Here is a 15,404-nt window from a genome sequence, read left to right as displayed (position 1 = left end):
TTCTTGGCATTGTTTCATGTAAGAGAGAACTGGGGCAACAAATTGATTAATTTATTTTTTTTCAGCTTGATAAACCATGATTCCATAATAGAACTAGTAGTATTATATTCTGTATTATTTGTCTTAATGTTAGTTTTCGCTGTCGATACAGTATTGCATTTTATCAACAGATTGGCCTTGACTACGGAGGAGTCGCCCGAGAATGGTTCTTCCTTTTGTCCAAGGAAATGTTTAACCCATACTATGGACTCTTTGAATACTCTGCTACGTAAGTTGACTCAATCTATTTTATTTGTTATTATAGATCTGTTTTTTAAGTTATGGATAACTGAGAATGAATATATATGAAAGTTGATGACTGAAGGAAGAGATTGGCCATTGTGTGAAGGAGGGAAGAAGGTTGAATGTCTTGAGAGTGGTATGAAGAAATAAGAGAATGTTAGTGGAAGCAATGTATGAAACAATAGTTGGACATACATACATATACCAAAAGCTTTTTTTTTTTTCCTTACATGGGGGGGTAGCCAAAAAGAAAAATACATAGAAATCACTTCCACCCATTCCATCCCCTACATATTCCACTCCCCTCCACCCTCCTCCCTCCCTCTTATCTTGGCACCTCCTGGATGACGGGTCATCCCTGCATCCTGTCCACTGACCTGGGTCAGAAACAGTGTCACAAGAAACAGCACATCCACAGCAAGGCTGCTTCATTAAATGAAACAATAGTTGTACTAATTGATATGTATTTGAATGAGGCCTGGGTGATGAATGCAAGAGAAAAAAGTCATGTAGAGCCAGTGAAAATGAGGTGTTGAGGTCTATACGTGGAGTTACAAGATATGACAAAGTAAGGAATGGTAGGATTCTGGAATGGCCTGGAGTATAGATGGGATTTGGAGAATGATTAGGAGTAGATATCCTCAGAGGATTCATGAGTTTATGGTGCCTGGAGTGAGAATGATGAGTAGAAAGGAAAAGGTGTGTGGAGAGGATGGATGAAATCAAGTAGACAGGAAGAGGTAAATGGTGCAGAAGGATAGATATTAATAGTGGTAAAGGGAAGATGGGTAAGTATTTCAGAGAATTGCTGAATGTAGAGGAGGTTACAGAGGGATTGATTATGGCAGTGTAAGCCACTTGAAAAATAACTGATTGGAGGAGAAGATGAAAGGGGCTCTAGAAAAAGATGAAATACCAGGAGGATTGAAAGTGATGAAAGCTGGTAAGGCACTTGGGTTGGATGGGTATCATGTGGAGAGTCTGACAAAGGGAGGAACTGTTATAGTGGACTGGCTCATGAGGTTGTTTAATGTGTGTTTAGGGGATGGGAATGTACTGGAGGACTAAAGTAGTACTTGTATAGTTCTTCTTTACAAAAGAAAAGGAGACAAATATAAATATGGAAGTTTTAAAAAGCTTGATCTCTTGGTTGTTGTTGGAAAGGCAAATGGGAGTGAGTTCATTAGGAGGATTAGGAGGGGATTTAATGAAGTGGCCTTGCTGTGGATGTGCTGTGTCTTGCGACACTGTTTCTGACCCAGGGCAGTGGACAAGATGCAGGGATGACCCATGCCTTTGTTTTTTGGCTACCTCCCTTGTAAGGGGGAAAAAGCCTTTGGTATATGTATGTAAGAGGGGAGTAGGAGTAATTGAGGAAGAAAGTGTGGGTTTAGGAAGGGAAAAGTAATCATACATACATATACCAAAGGCTTTTCCCCCTTACATGGGGGGTAGCCAAAAAGAAAAAGGCATAGAAACCACTCCCACCCATTCCATTTACTAAAAAAAGTAAAGTGAAGTAAAGAGGAATCATGGATAAAATTTTTGTAGTGAGGTTAGAAGTTTTTGGCAAAAAGTAATATTGAGCCTTTGTGGATCAGGAGAAGGCTTATGACAGAGTTGACAGGAGTGCATTGTGGAAATAGAGGAAGTAATTGGAAAAGAACTGTGTGGGTTTAGGAAAAGTAGAGGATGTATGGATCAATATTTTTATCCATAAAAGTAGAGGATATATGAATCAATATTTTTATCCATAAAAATAGAGGATATATGGATCAATATTTTTATATATACATCCTCTACCTTTCTGATTTCCATTCAGAAAGACTCAAGGTAACAACTACATTTTCATTAATGTAGGAGGCAAGATTACAAGATCAAAATTTAGAAATGCACAAATGTTTTATCATCCCATGATATAATTATGTGTCATTATCATAGTATGAATATTAACTTCACTATTTTTCCACTTTTTAGGGACAACTACACCTTGCAGATCAACCCATACTCGGGTATGTGCAATGAAGAACATCTGCGTTATTTCAAGTTCATTGGACGAATTGCTGGCATGGCAGTATTTCATGGGAAACTTCTTGATGGTAAGTACAAAATATTAGCATTATTTCTTTTGAAGACACATGTCACATTTAAGGTCCTTTTCCCCATAAGATAGGGGGTGGTCATTCACTTTAAAATCCAATACATTTCTCGTCTTGGAACCTCAAGGATAAAGGGTTGTTTCCTTCAGTCGACCTTGACCCTTACCCACACATGTGCGAACGATTCCTTAGTAAGTGAATCCATTACAAAAGTAAAATGATTATCTCTGTGTCCGTTACCTTCAGTAATACAACCACCACCTTCAGCACTACCACTGCCACCACTGTTGCCACTGTGCTCTATGCCAGTTCCCACTAATGTGTGAGATTTTTAACATAAAATTCCCACAAGGAAATTTGGATTTCCACATTTTTTTCCCCCACAAAAAGAAGGGAATTATTTTATACACAAATAAGTTCATTGCAACATATAATTTGCTCACAAAATATCCCATGTGAGCAAATTTCTCAAAAACAAATTTGTGGAAAATTCCCACAAAATGGCATTGGTGACTGCCATCATTACTATCACTGTTACTGCCTCAGCCAACACCATTACAATCGGCGCTGTCATTTTTACCATCGTCACTTCTGATACTACCACAAGTATCATCACCTCTAAGCAATCACATTCACATTGAACACTACAGCCCTCACCAAGTCTCCATCTATCTCCATCATTGTTTTTCTTTAATATTTCTATAATTTGTTGAAATTTAGAAGTAATAATTGTATTACAGTTCTTTATGTCACTTTATATAATTTATATAATGTTTCCTTACTTTACTAATAAACTTTTACCCTAACAGCTTTCTTCATCCGGCCTTTTTATAAGATGATGTTGGGCAAGAAAATTGAACTAAAGGACATGGAAAGTGTAGATTCAGAGTATTACAATTCTCTTCTATGGATTCAGGTACTGTATATGTAAATTTTGTATGATTACAGATCAAGGGGAGATGGGTTCTTCATATATATATGTTTACAGAGGTGGATGGAGTGAATATAAGGGGGAGACAGAGGATGAGATGGATGGATGGTGAAAGGGGGTCAGGTACTATATATGTAAATTTTGTATGATTACAGATCAAGGGGAGATGGATTCTTCATATATATGTTTACAGAGGTGGATGGAGTGATTACAAGGGGAAGACCGAGGATAAGATAGATGGGTGGTGAAAGGGGGATTGAGCAAGAGTGGGATGTCTGTTGAGGAAGGAATGGAGAGGGAAGAAGATAGGGGTAAATGGAAAATGGTTGTTTATAGATGATACTGATGCATGGAAGGGAGTGGGTGGGGGGATAGGGTGTTGGGGGAGTGGGGTTAGGGTGTGGTTATGTGTGAATGATATTTTGACACAGCCTGAAGGGATTTCTCCTCATCTTCAATGTTTCTGCACGATAGGTTGTAGAGGTGGGGTTACAGATGAAATGAAGTGGCTTTGCTGTGGATGTGCTGTGTCTTGCTGCATTGCTTCTGACCCAGAGCAATAGCTGAGATGCAGGGATAACCCATCATCCAGGAGGAACCAAGATGAGGGAGGGAGGGGTAGTGAATGGGAGTGGAATGGGTGGGAGTGGATTTGTGTCTTTTAACTTTGGCTACCTCCCTTGTAAGGGGGAAAAAGCCTTGGAATATGTATGTGTATATCTATATATTGTGTGTGTATGTATGTGTATTTTTACCTAGTTGTATTTTATGGGACGAGACCTATGCTCGTAGTGACCCATTTTTGTATCTCCGCATCTAGTTTGTTCTTAAAATATTGTATAGTTTTGGCACTCACTGTTTCCCTGTGTAGTGTGTGTATGTGTTTAATTAGTGATGCTACTTGCGGCAGAAGTTGAGGTTGATGGCAGTTGGAACCCTGCCTCCAGGGAGTTGGACCAAGGGGGTGGTTCATTAAATACCATGATACAAAGTCTTTTGTAAGGAGCACTGTCCTAGCCTCCTGATAGGAATATGTGACGTTAAACCAAATCATTGTTATCATATATATATACATAAACACTACACTGTTAGCATATTGCTCAAACATCTAGAACAACCTTCCACAAAAACAGGTTCACACTTGGATCACAAAACAAGCACTCCCTCCAACAAACCCCTCCAGATAATATCCCTCAAAACTCCCTCCTAAAAGAATTAAGAACCACATCTGCACAGCTATATTCAGCTCACCATCCACCAAGAAAACAGTACATTTATATACCAACAGCTTTTTCCCCCTTACAAGGGAGGTAGCTAAAGTCAAAGGCATAAATCCACTGCCACTCATTTCATCCCCAAATACTCCACTCCCATTAACCACTCCTCTCCCACTTTTTTGGTTTCTCCTTGTGCAAAATAAGCCTGGTCACAGAAAGTCCCCCAGATACAAACATCACACAGGACACAAAACACCTTGTATTACACTGCTCCTCCTTATGTATACCTAGACAACTACTCAGTATTTCTTCCTTGAGTTACTTGTGAGCCAATTCAGTGGCTGTTGCTTTTTACTCGGGAGTTGTGGTTCTCGTGCGTGAATGAGCCAGGGTAATGGATTGATTGATTAAAGAGTACAACACTTCGTATTATTTTTTTCCATGAATGATAATTTTCTCTCATCCAACAGGAAAACGACCCAGCTGATCTGGACCTGACCTTTAGTGTGGATGAAGAATCCTTTGGTCAGACATCTTCCCATGAGCTTAAAGAAGGAGGAACAAATGTACCTGTAACTAATGAAAATAAGAATGAATACATCGAGTAAGTTGGACTGTTGAAATGTAATTGTATGTTTGTGATGATAGCTATACACTGGTCTATGAATGATAATCTGAAATTGAAAAATAATTTTAACATCAGTAACTGTTGGTAATCAGCATCCAAAGTATTTTGAATTAAGCAAAATAGATATGTCTATACTGGAGTGTTGAATGCATAATATACTATGCCCATACTAGAGTATTGACTGTATAATATGCAATTGATACATTATGGACTGTTTTTAGGATGTCCCATTGAATCATAGCCACATATCATTCATTTGTATTAGAATTTAGAATCTATACTTGTAAGGAAATGATGAAACACTTTAGAACTGTTGTCCCTCCTCTGTGCTACCCCCTGGAACTTGTTTTATACCACTTCTATGAATCTACCATGCATGGATACCAGTTCCATGCATATTGTAAAGGGTGACTAAATGGGACAGAGCATGTGGACTAGGAATTTCCCTCTGTGGTATTTTCTTCTACAAAAAGTCGAGGCATAAGAAGGTCTAGGAGGAAGGCTCTAACCAGAATCCTAGTATTTGGGTCATTAAATGTTTATGAATGTGGTACAGATAAGATTAAAAAGAGATTGGTAGTATGTTTATGAAAACAATGGGACATATGCCATCTAATACTGGTACTGTACTTCAGCCACTGTTAAGTATTACATAATTCTTTTTTTCTCTCCCAATCCTCCAGGCTTGTGATCCAATGGCGCTTTGTATCAAGAGTTCATCCTCAGATGGAAGCATTCCGTGAAGGATTTAATGATGTTGTGCCTCTTTCTCACATCAAAATCTTTGATGAGGTAAGCAAATATGTAAAAATTTATATTTATGGGTTATAGGAAAAGATGACCTGTCAACCATGAGGAGCTAAGATGAGGAGGAGGAAAGGGTGGTGGATGGGAGTGGATATGTGCCTCTTGATCTGGCTACCTCCCTTGTGAGGTGGAAAAAGTCCTTAGTATATTGATACAGTAAGTCCTCGTTATACGGTACATATGTGTTCCTGAAAACCTTACTGCAAATTGAAATTACCGTGTACCGAACCCATTATAACATGTTATTATAGGATATGGCAGACATACCTTCTCCCTGCTCTTTCCTCTTCAAAACATGAGCGGATACCGTATCTGTGAATTTTTCTTACCGTAAATAGAATCGAGGGTAGTAATTACCAAATACCGTATCTGTGAATTTACCAAATAGAGAATTACCATATAAGGAGGACTCACTGTAGATAGGAAAAGATATGGTACAAAGAGCATTGAAAGTGATGAAAACTGGTAAGGCACATTGGTTGGATGGTTGTCATGCAGTGTCTGACAAAGGGAAGAATGGTTATAGTGGATTGACTAGTGAGGTTGTTTAACCCCTTCCATACGGTGCCGCACACGTAGGCGTCATGGGGAGCGAGTGTATTCGCGAGGCTGCCATATCGGCGTCTTGATTATATTTATTGTAGTCGCCCCTCCATATTGACATTCTTTCTAATTCTTTTGTAATTGCATTTTCTATGGTTATCAAAATTCACGGGTGAAGAGAGAACGATCGATATAAGCGGTGACTATATTTTATGATGCGAGTATTATTATGACACGTCGTACGGCTGGCATTGGCTGCTGCCACCGAGATCTAAGTCCATGACGCCTACGTGTGCGGCACCGTATGGAAGGGGTTAAGGTGTGCCTAAGGGAAGGGAATTTGCCAGAGGACTTGAGTACTTGTATAGAGATCTGTGGAAAGGCCTAATGGTTGTTGCCAGCTATTGTGGGGCTGTTGGTTTCCAGTTTTGGAAACTTAAGACTATATACCAAAGGCCTCTTCCTCCTTATAAGGGAGGTAGCCAGCCAAGACATGTACCCACCCCAACCCAATCTTAGCTCCTCTTGGATGACTGGTTAACCCTGTGTCTGGGTTGGAAGCAATGCAGCAAGACACAGCACATTCACAGCAGGGCCTCAATGTTTCATTTAGTTGGCAACCCTCCCTTCCTGTCCCCTTAAGTGAAAACAGACATGATGAGAAATCCCTTCAGACTGTCAATTATAGTTCATTTACAACCACTCTCCACTCACATCTATCTCATGCCTTCTCCTTTGCCAGCTCAACAGGCATTCCTTCCTTTGGACACCACTACATAGTCCAATAATGCCCAATCAACCACCCTTTCATCCACTTCCCTTTCCCATGTATACTTATGGTCAAGACAACAAGTATTATTATGTCGACATAGTGTGCTGGTGGCATAATCAGAAGCATGTTGATCTTATGTTTGTTTAGTTGTGGGTTTGAATCCTGCACTTCATTACAATTCCCAACAGTGATTGTTATCTGCCTTAACAGCCCAAATGCATAGGGCAAAGGTGAAGACTTTGGTCATAGCAATGTGTCTCCTGATGTAGGTTCCTCACACCCTCGTAGTAAGCATATCAATCTCCTCCATGGAGGTACATTAACTTCACAATAAAAATCATATGCAATTATTCCTTTCACAGAATGAGTTGGAGTTGCTCATGTGTGGTATTGTATCCATTGATGTCAAAGACTGGAGAGCCAACACAGTTTATAAGGGTGACTACCATCCCAATCACATTGTCATTCAATGGTTCTGGCGGGTAAGTACCTTTGTTAACAATTCTTGTAATATCATCTGATATATATATATATATTTTTAGTACTGTTTTATTTGCTGTTGACATTGATAGTTTGTTGAATTTTTTACCCTCTTAATATGCAGCTTGTAGCAGACATCTGGATATTGCTCAGGCTATTAGAGTGACATTCACACAAAACATTGAGAATAATAACAAGATGCACCAAAACCACACCAATAGAACATCTTTATACAGAAACCAAAATCATCCCAATAAAACATCACAAGGAAATGATAGGTGCAAGAACCCTAATCCGTACCCACCTGTCTCATAAGATCACATAAACACCACTGAGTGTAACATAAAACATATCAACACCATACTACTCAAATATCTTAACAGCCTGTCACCTGTACCACACAGCACTTCTGTACACAAACACATTTACACATTTAAACCCACAGAAAAATCCCTATAAAGAAAATAAAAAAAAAACAGACTAACATGACTATGTTCTAATAACCATCCAGCACTAAGATGGTACTAACACAGAAAAGCCTCAGTCATAGAAACAAACTACCTTATGTCCAACCATCACACAGAACACATTCTATACTTTCCCACCCTCGCCTAGACAACAACACAATATATCTTCTTTGAGTGACTTATAAGGCAATTCAATGGTTGTTGCTGGATACCTGGTAGCTGTAGGTATTCTGCAAGGTATATGTGAGACAATAGATTAATGACAGTCTGGATACTCACTGGCTGAGTGGGCTTGAGTATTGCTACTTAGCAGAGTTTGAGGTGACAACAGTTTGAACCCTTCTGCCAGCAAGTTGAACCAAGGGCATGGTTAATTAGATTCCACACTATAAAGTTGTCTGTAAGGGGCACTGTCCTAGCCTCCTGATAGGGTTGTTAAACCAAATCATCATCATGACAGTCTTCTTTGATAGAAATTAATGTCTGTTTATGTTGCAGGTTGTTTTGTCTTTCTCCAATGAAATGCGGGCACGTCTGCTTCAGTTTGTTACTGGAACATCACGAGTACCTATGAACGGGTTCAAAGAACTCTACGGAAGCAATGGACCACAGCTTTTCACAATAGAAATGTGGGGCGAGACGAAGAACTACCCTCGTTCTCACACATGGTTAGTTTAGATGTATTTAGATTTAGTTTAGATGACCCGTCATCCAGGAGGTGCCAAGATAAGAGGGAAGGAGGAGGGTGGAGGGGAGTGGAATATATAGGAAATGGAATGGGTGGGAGTGTTTTCTATGCCTTTTTCTTTTTTGGTTACCCCCCCGTGTAAAGGGGGAAAAAGCCTTTGGTATATGTATGTATGTAAATTTTCTTTTGTGAACCTTACACCTGGAATGTTATTGTTGGTCCTGTATCGTTGGTGCTCCAAAATGCAACATGTTCTTTCATTCAGATTTAACCACTTCCATACGGTGACGCCTATGTAGGCATCATGAGGAGCAAGTGGGTACGCGATGATGCCGACGTCGGCGTCTTGGTTATATTTATTGTAGTCATACCTACGTAACCTCCATTCTCTCTAAACTGGCTTCATCATATTTTCTATGGTTATAAAAATTCACGGGTGAAAGAGAACAAACAATTGAGCACTGACTTTATTTTTTATAATGCGATTATTATGACGCAACATCGCACATTGGGCAGCTAATGCTGCCAGACGTGCGATGTGCCCCGGAGTGAAGAGGTTAATGTTTTAATATTTTTATTTTGTTTTTAAAACAAAAATATAAAAACATTAATTCTGAATGGAAGAACATTATATTTTTATCTTTTAATTCATCTGTTGTCCCAGTAATGGGGGACTAGAATAGTGCCACTGTGTTCCTCTGCATATCATATAAGGCTGCTGATTGGGGTGGAGTTAGGGAACTGGGAATATGCCTTTTTATTATTGTTATACTGAGAATCGGTTCTGGGATGATACCTCTAACAAGACGCATATTTACTGGGTCTGTAAATATGGTTGTGGAACATGTGAGAATTTTTTATTAGCTGGTGGCTGTTCAGTGTATACATGGGTGGGGTAGTGCAAGAGGTAAATGCAAGAGTTGATAGACTGAGAATTGGAGATGGTTAAAGAGTATGGAGAAAAATGGGAGATAAGCCAGTTGTTTACTGACAACACTGCTTATAACAGGATCAGAGGACGGATTAAAGAAGTTCTCTAATATTCTAACATACCTAGACTCAGATTAATGTACGATTCCAACTTAGTCTATATCTTTGATTTCCAATCATCACATTTAGATTTGAATTCGTGTATAGTTTGAACTTTGGGTATATCACCTAAGCTATTTCACTTATTCGTACATCTATATGGAAAACTGTATTTGCGTGGAAGCAAAGTCTTGGTTTGAGTCTGGGAACAACTGTCAGCGTTATTTGATTGTCATATGTTTGGTTTAGGTGTATGAGGCTTTGATGGAGGGAATATTCATAGGGGGCCTTTCTCAGTTGTATACTGACCCCGTGTCATGAATTTCTTTTACAGTTTCAACCGTTTGGACCTTCCTCCCTACCAATCTTACCACGAGCTGAGAGAAAAACTCATCAAAGCCATCGAGGGAACAGTTGGCTTTGCGGGAGTGGACTAAAGTCCACCAACCCACAGAGAACCTAGTGATTGCATCCATGCAGTTTTCCATCTTTATAGTTTTTCAGGTTCAGAGTTTTTGCATTTTCCAGTAGATGCTATACTATATATATACATATGTATATATATAATATATATATATATTTGTTGTTTCGTCTTTATTTTTTCATTTTCTTTTTCTTTTTTTTCATTATTATTTTTTTTCTTCATCATCATCTACTTATTCTTATTCTTCCAGGAGAAGTTAATGTATTGACTTCCCTGAGTCTTTGGTAGAAAGAATTAACAGTGCTGTACGAACCAAAATATAAAAGTCCAAACAAGCATAAGTTAATGGTATGGATAAGATACCTTACTGTATTGAGTTATTGCCAATATTTATATCCAGTCCAATAGATGTATCATCTAGATGAACTAGAATTAAAGTCTTTTTTACTCTTTATGCAAAGTCTTTTATGGATTGGTTTAAGGCCATGATAAAATCAGATATGCTTTTATGTAAGGGAATTGTGTTGTCTTGTATTTGTCCACTGTTGATAATATTTGGCATAATAGTGAAGCAGTAAAGCACCATCCATTTTGAGCCTAATAGCAATTGCTAGGGCAAGTTTGATCAAGTTTTTTTATTTATTTATTTTTTTGTAGTGGACTTTCAAAGAATCACCAAGAGCGTATGCAGCTGCTATTGATTGTTTGGCAATGGAATTCACTTCTAAGTACTTAAGCTCCAACCTTGATTTGCTCGAGGTTGAGATATTTTTTCGGTCCAAGATTGAAGTCCCTTACTACAAGTGTGATGACTCGTAGCTCACTGATAATGATAGTCAGTAGTAAGGTGTAAGAAAACAATACCATTGATTAAGTTTATTAGCAATGAAATAGTCATTATGCTTTGTCACTTTGAAGATATAAAATTTAGGTGCAGGTATTAATGAGCAATTCAGGTGTAGATTTCCTTTTACTGATGATCTATAAAGACAGTGATTATTATCATTATTTAGATTACGATGTGATTTGATAACTGCTAGGTAAAAAGTTATCATTGTATAATGATAAACAGGTATTCTAAGGAAGTCCTTCTTTTAGAGTATCGTGTAATTATAGAGCACATTCTTCATTGCGCCTGTGCCAGATTCAAGTCTGGTTGTGGGAAAAGCTCTTTGTAAAAAGCAAACTTGGGTTTATATGGTCAGATGACAACAAATGTTGTCATTGGATAATCACTAGACTTAATAACTTTCAACTCTTTGCAATTCATACCTCTTCAAAAGTTATTCTATTCTAAAACCTGCACTATCCCTGCTGCACGTGATTTGACCGGTTTGTGATGCAATACTGTGTTAAGCTTACTGTAAGTCATGGCTATGTGTTAGGCAATAAGGATCTCAGTAGATCTTTTCAATCAACAAAATCCATCCACCTCTGTTGTCACATTTGGAAATTCTATAGCATTCTTTATTAATATCACATTGATGTTAAGAGACTTGACTTCCTGACTGAGTGCATGTATATATCCTGTTAAGCCTCTGAAAGGGTGTTGGATCTTTGTAACATCACCATGATGTAGCAGAGAGGAAATGTATGAAAATATGTAAGGAAACGTGGCTTTAAAGAAACACAGATTCAGCAGACTTATACTACAGTACAGTCCAAGTGTGAACATGTATGTATTAACGTGCATGTGAGCAATCACACACACATGCATTTGGATGAATACATATGTGTACATAAGTATGCACACACATGCATGCAAATCGTACATTTTGCTAATTCCAATATTCTTATTATATAGAACATGGCTACAGAGAATTAATTTTATTCTTACATTAGTGCTTATGCAAAAGAAAAGGTGGTTAGTATCATAACCAATTAAGTGTGGAAGGAGATCAAAGGTATAGTCTGTAGAGTTGTGAATAGTATGTGTGTGAGCGTGTGCGTGTGTGTGTGAAGTTCTTGTGTAATACACATGAATTTGTAAAGAGTTTAGTGTTTATACAAACACACTGAAGATTTTGATGTTAGTGTCGGAGTTGTAAAGGCTTGGATGAATAGTTGAATGAAATCTGTAATGGTTTTGTTGTGTGTGAAGATGTATTGGCATTAGCACAGGGAATTTTGCATCACTATATTTCCATCTTTAAGACTTTTGCAAATTTGATGTGAAATGTTTAAGAAGGTACTTTAATTAGAACCATTTTGCTGTTGTGTAATGTTGATCATAAAGCCCTTAATTGATTTTGAATTTAGAGAGTTATTATTATGATCCTGTATTTTTCGTGATGAATTCTTGTTCAATCCAGTATTTTTTCACGATACAAGAAATTTTATATACGTGCTAGAAAAAGTGTCTTAAGTTGTCTCCTTGAACCTAACCTGGCAGAAGAACTACCCCTTTCCTTAGTCACTCAAATTAAGACATAAATGATGGAGGAAGAGAAAGAGGAGGAAATGGAGAAGGAGGGAGAAGAGGTGGACAGGTAGAGGGAGAAGAAGGAGGAGGAGGAGTAGAAGGCAAAGGAGAAGTAGTGGGAGGAGAAAGAGAAAAAGAGGGAAGATAAGGAGGAAGTAGGAGAAGGAAAAAAAGGAAAAGGAGAAGAAGGTGGAGAAGGAGAAAGAGAAGTAGAAGTAGGGGAGGGATAAAGAGAAGGAGTAGGAGGAGAAGGAAGAGATAGAGGATAAGTAAGAGGAGAATTAGAAGGAGCAGAAGGAAGAGAAGGAGGAGAAAGTAGAGAAGGAAAAGAAAACAACAAGGGGGCGACAGCCCTCCTAAAACCGAGGAAAGAAAGTCATCTTCCTCAGGTACCCAGTACCTGTCGAGGATTTCATTTTCAGATTCTACAACTCTTCACAGAGGACTTTGTAGCATGGAAATAATTGAACCATCCCCTTGTTTCAACTTCGCCGTTGGCAGGATTCGAACCACCATCCCCTCGATCTTCACCGCAAGTAATGACGCCCTAACCCGCTCAGCCAGCGAGCTACAAAGTCCTCTGTGAGGGGCACTGTTCTAGCCTTCCGATAGGGGGGAGTTTGTGACATTAAACCATATCATCACAACTCTTCACCTCGTCCCCCTGTTAAGAAGAGGATCACAGGATCTTGAAGTGAAACTCGGATACTAGGAACCTGATCAAGGAGAACCAACCCACCACCTCCATGAAATGCTCCTCAACACCTCCCTCCACTGAGCGTGAAAGCAGTGACTGAGGCTAACAGTGTATTCAATCACTATCTTTCCTACTAACTTGCATACCTCCTTCTCCTACTCCTCCTTCTTGTCCTCCATATCCTTGTCCTTCTCCTCCTCCTCCTCCTCCATCTCCTCCTCTTTCTCTTCCTTTCCTCCTTCTCCGTCTCCTCCTTGTCCTTCCTCTCCCCCTTCTCCTCCTCCTTCTACTCCTTTGCCTTCTCCTTCATTACTCTCTTCTCCTCCTTCCCCTTCTCTTCCTCCTCTTCCTCCTTGTTCTCCTCTTTATTCTCCTTCTTCTTCCTCTTTTTCTCCTCCTTCCTTTTGTCCACCTTCACCTTCTCCTCCTCTTCCTTTTCCTCTTTTGCCTTCCCTTCCTTCTCCACTCATTCCTCCTTTTCCATCTCCTCCTTCTCTTTCTTCTTCTCCTCCTCCTCCTCCTTCTCCTCTTTCTCTTTCTCCTAACTCACCTCCCCCTCCTCCTCCTCCTCCTCCTCCTCCTCCTCCGGTATGGTATGGTATGGGTGCCACAGGCCTAAACGTGATTACTGGGTGAAAAGGCCCAACTTTGGAGGGGTGTCACCGCCACAACCTTGGTCTCAGGCTTCTCATGTGTACCTTGATGTGCACTGTATCAGACTCTCTCCTTGTGGGACAAGTTTGGACCAAATCTATCACCTTCGGATTTTCGGTTAAATTCATGGTGTTAATCCTTTGAGATTTTTTTTTATTTTGGGTCATTTTGGTGACCTGCACTGATTTACCCTCTATCACACCCACAGATCGAGGGCGGCCAGGGCTGCCATGGAGTCCAATTGGACATCAGTCAGACCAACGGTATGGGTGCCACAGGCCTAAACGTGATTACTGGGTGAAAAGGCCCAACTTTGGAGGGGTGTCACCGCCATACCCTTGGTCTCAGGCTTCTCATGTGTCTTGATGTGCACTAAACTGTAAACTCTAGACCTCCACCACTACCTGATCCTCCTCGTAAACCCCCCGATCCCTCTCCTAATATTGCCAATCCTAAAGTTGACAATATTGACTCAAAAATAAAACCCCCAGTTGACGACTCCGGCTTGAAAAAGGACTTCGATAAAATCAATCAATCAAATACTGCCCCTAATAGTCATGGAATCTTACATTTACAATATGTCTCTCTTGATAAGAGTTATACAGACTTATATAAAAAGTTCCGTAAATTTGGACAAATTAAAGAGATCAGAGTTAAACTAACTGACAACTTTAAAGCTTGGCTAGTGTGGATCTCATTTCTTTCTAATCAGGATGCAGCTGCTGCCTGCTTGGATTATAATAATTGTAATGACAATGAATCTTCAGCCCAACTTGTTGGTAGAGTGCCACCTAACTTGGATATCTTTTATCCAGAAATCCCGGTAGAGGAAAGGAAGGAAAATGTGCAGCTTGTTCATAAGATTTTACATGAATTAAGAAGGAATTTCTTCCAAATCGTGATACCTGGGAGTTATTCAAATTACCAGAGCCAAGGTATACCGTGTGCCTGACTGGTGTGCCATTGCACTGCAGGGCATCCCGAAGGTCAGCGATTTGGTCCAAACTTGCGCCACAAGTAGAGAGTGGGATAGGGTGCACATCAGCGTAGACAGCAGAATCCTGAGACCAAGGGGGGTGTGGCGGTGAGAGCCCTGTAAAGTTGGGCCTTTTGACGTTTATGCCTGTGGCAGGGATACCGTGTGCCTGACTGGTGTGCTATTGCACTGCAGGGCATCCCAGGCCGCCCCGGACCTGTGGGTGTCATAGCGGCTAAATCGCTGGAGGTGACCAAAATGACCCAAAATGCCCAAAATCTCAAAGGG

At 39.7% G+C, this 15,404-nt stretch overlaps 1 protein-coding gene across 2 annotated transcripts in view; it reads left to right on the top strand.

The window, feature by feature from the left end:
- Nedd4 (E3 ubiquitin-protein ligase Nedd4) overlaps positions 1-12,621 on the top strand; it is a 91,800-nt gene extending 79,179 nt beyond the window's left edge. For both annotated transcript variants that reach the window (XM_076213293.1, XM_076213294.1), the window contains 8 exons: positions 171-268; positions 2,260-2,381; positions 3,191-3,297; positions 5,000-5,133; positions 5,841-5,949; positions 7,642-7,761; positions 8,725-8,894; positions 10,278-12,621. In XM_076213293.1, coding sequence (XP_076069408.1) covers positions 171-268; positions 2,260-2,381; positions 3,191-3,297; positions 5,000-5,133; positions 5,841-5,949; positions 7,642-7,761; positions 8,725-8,894; positions 10,278-10,380 — 963 coding nt within the window. In that variant the 3' untranslated portion in view covers positions 10,381-12,621. The remainder of the gene's footprint in view (positions 1-170; positions 269-2,259; positions 2,382-3,190; positions 3,298-4,999; positions 5,134-5,840; positions 5,950-7,641; positions 7,762-8,724; positions 8,895-10,277) is intronic.
- Positions 12,622-15,404: the final 2,783 nt, after the last annotated feature.

Source organism: Oratosquilla oratoria, chromosome 31, assembly GCF_046742065.1.
Source record: "Oratosquilla oratoria isolate Oo_2021 chromosome 31, ASM4674206v1, whole genome shotgun sequence".
NCBI lineage: Eukaryota > Metazoa > Arthropoda > Malacostraca > Stomatopoda > Squillidae > Oratosquilla > Oratosquilla oratoria.
Note: the sequence above shows the minus strand (reverse complement) of the source record. Positions and strands in the feature narration are given on the sequence as shown.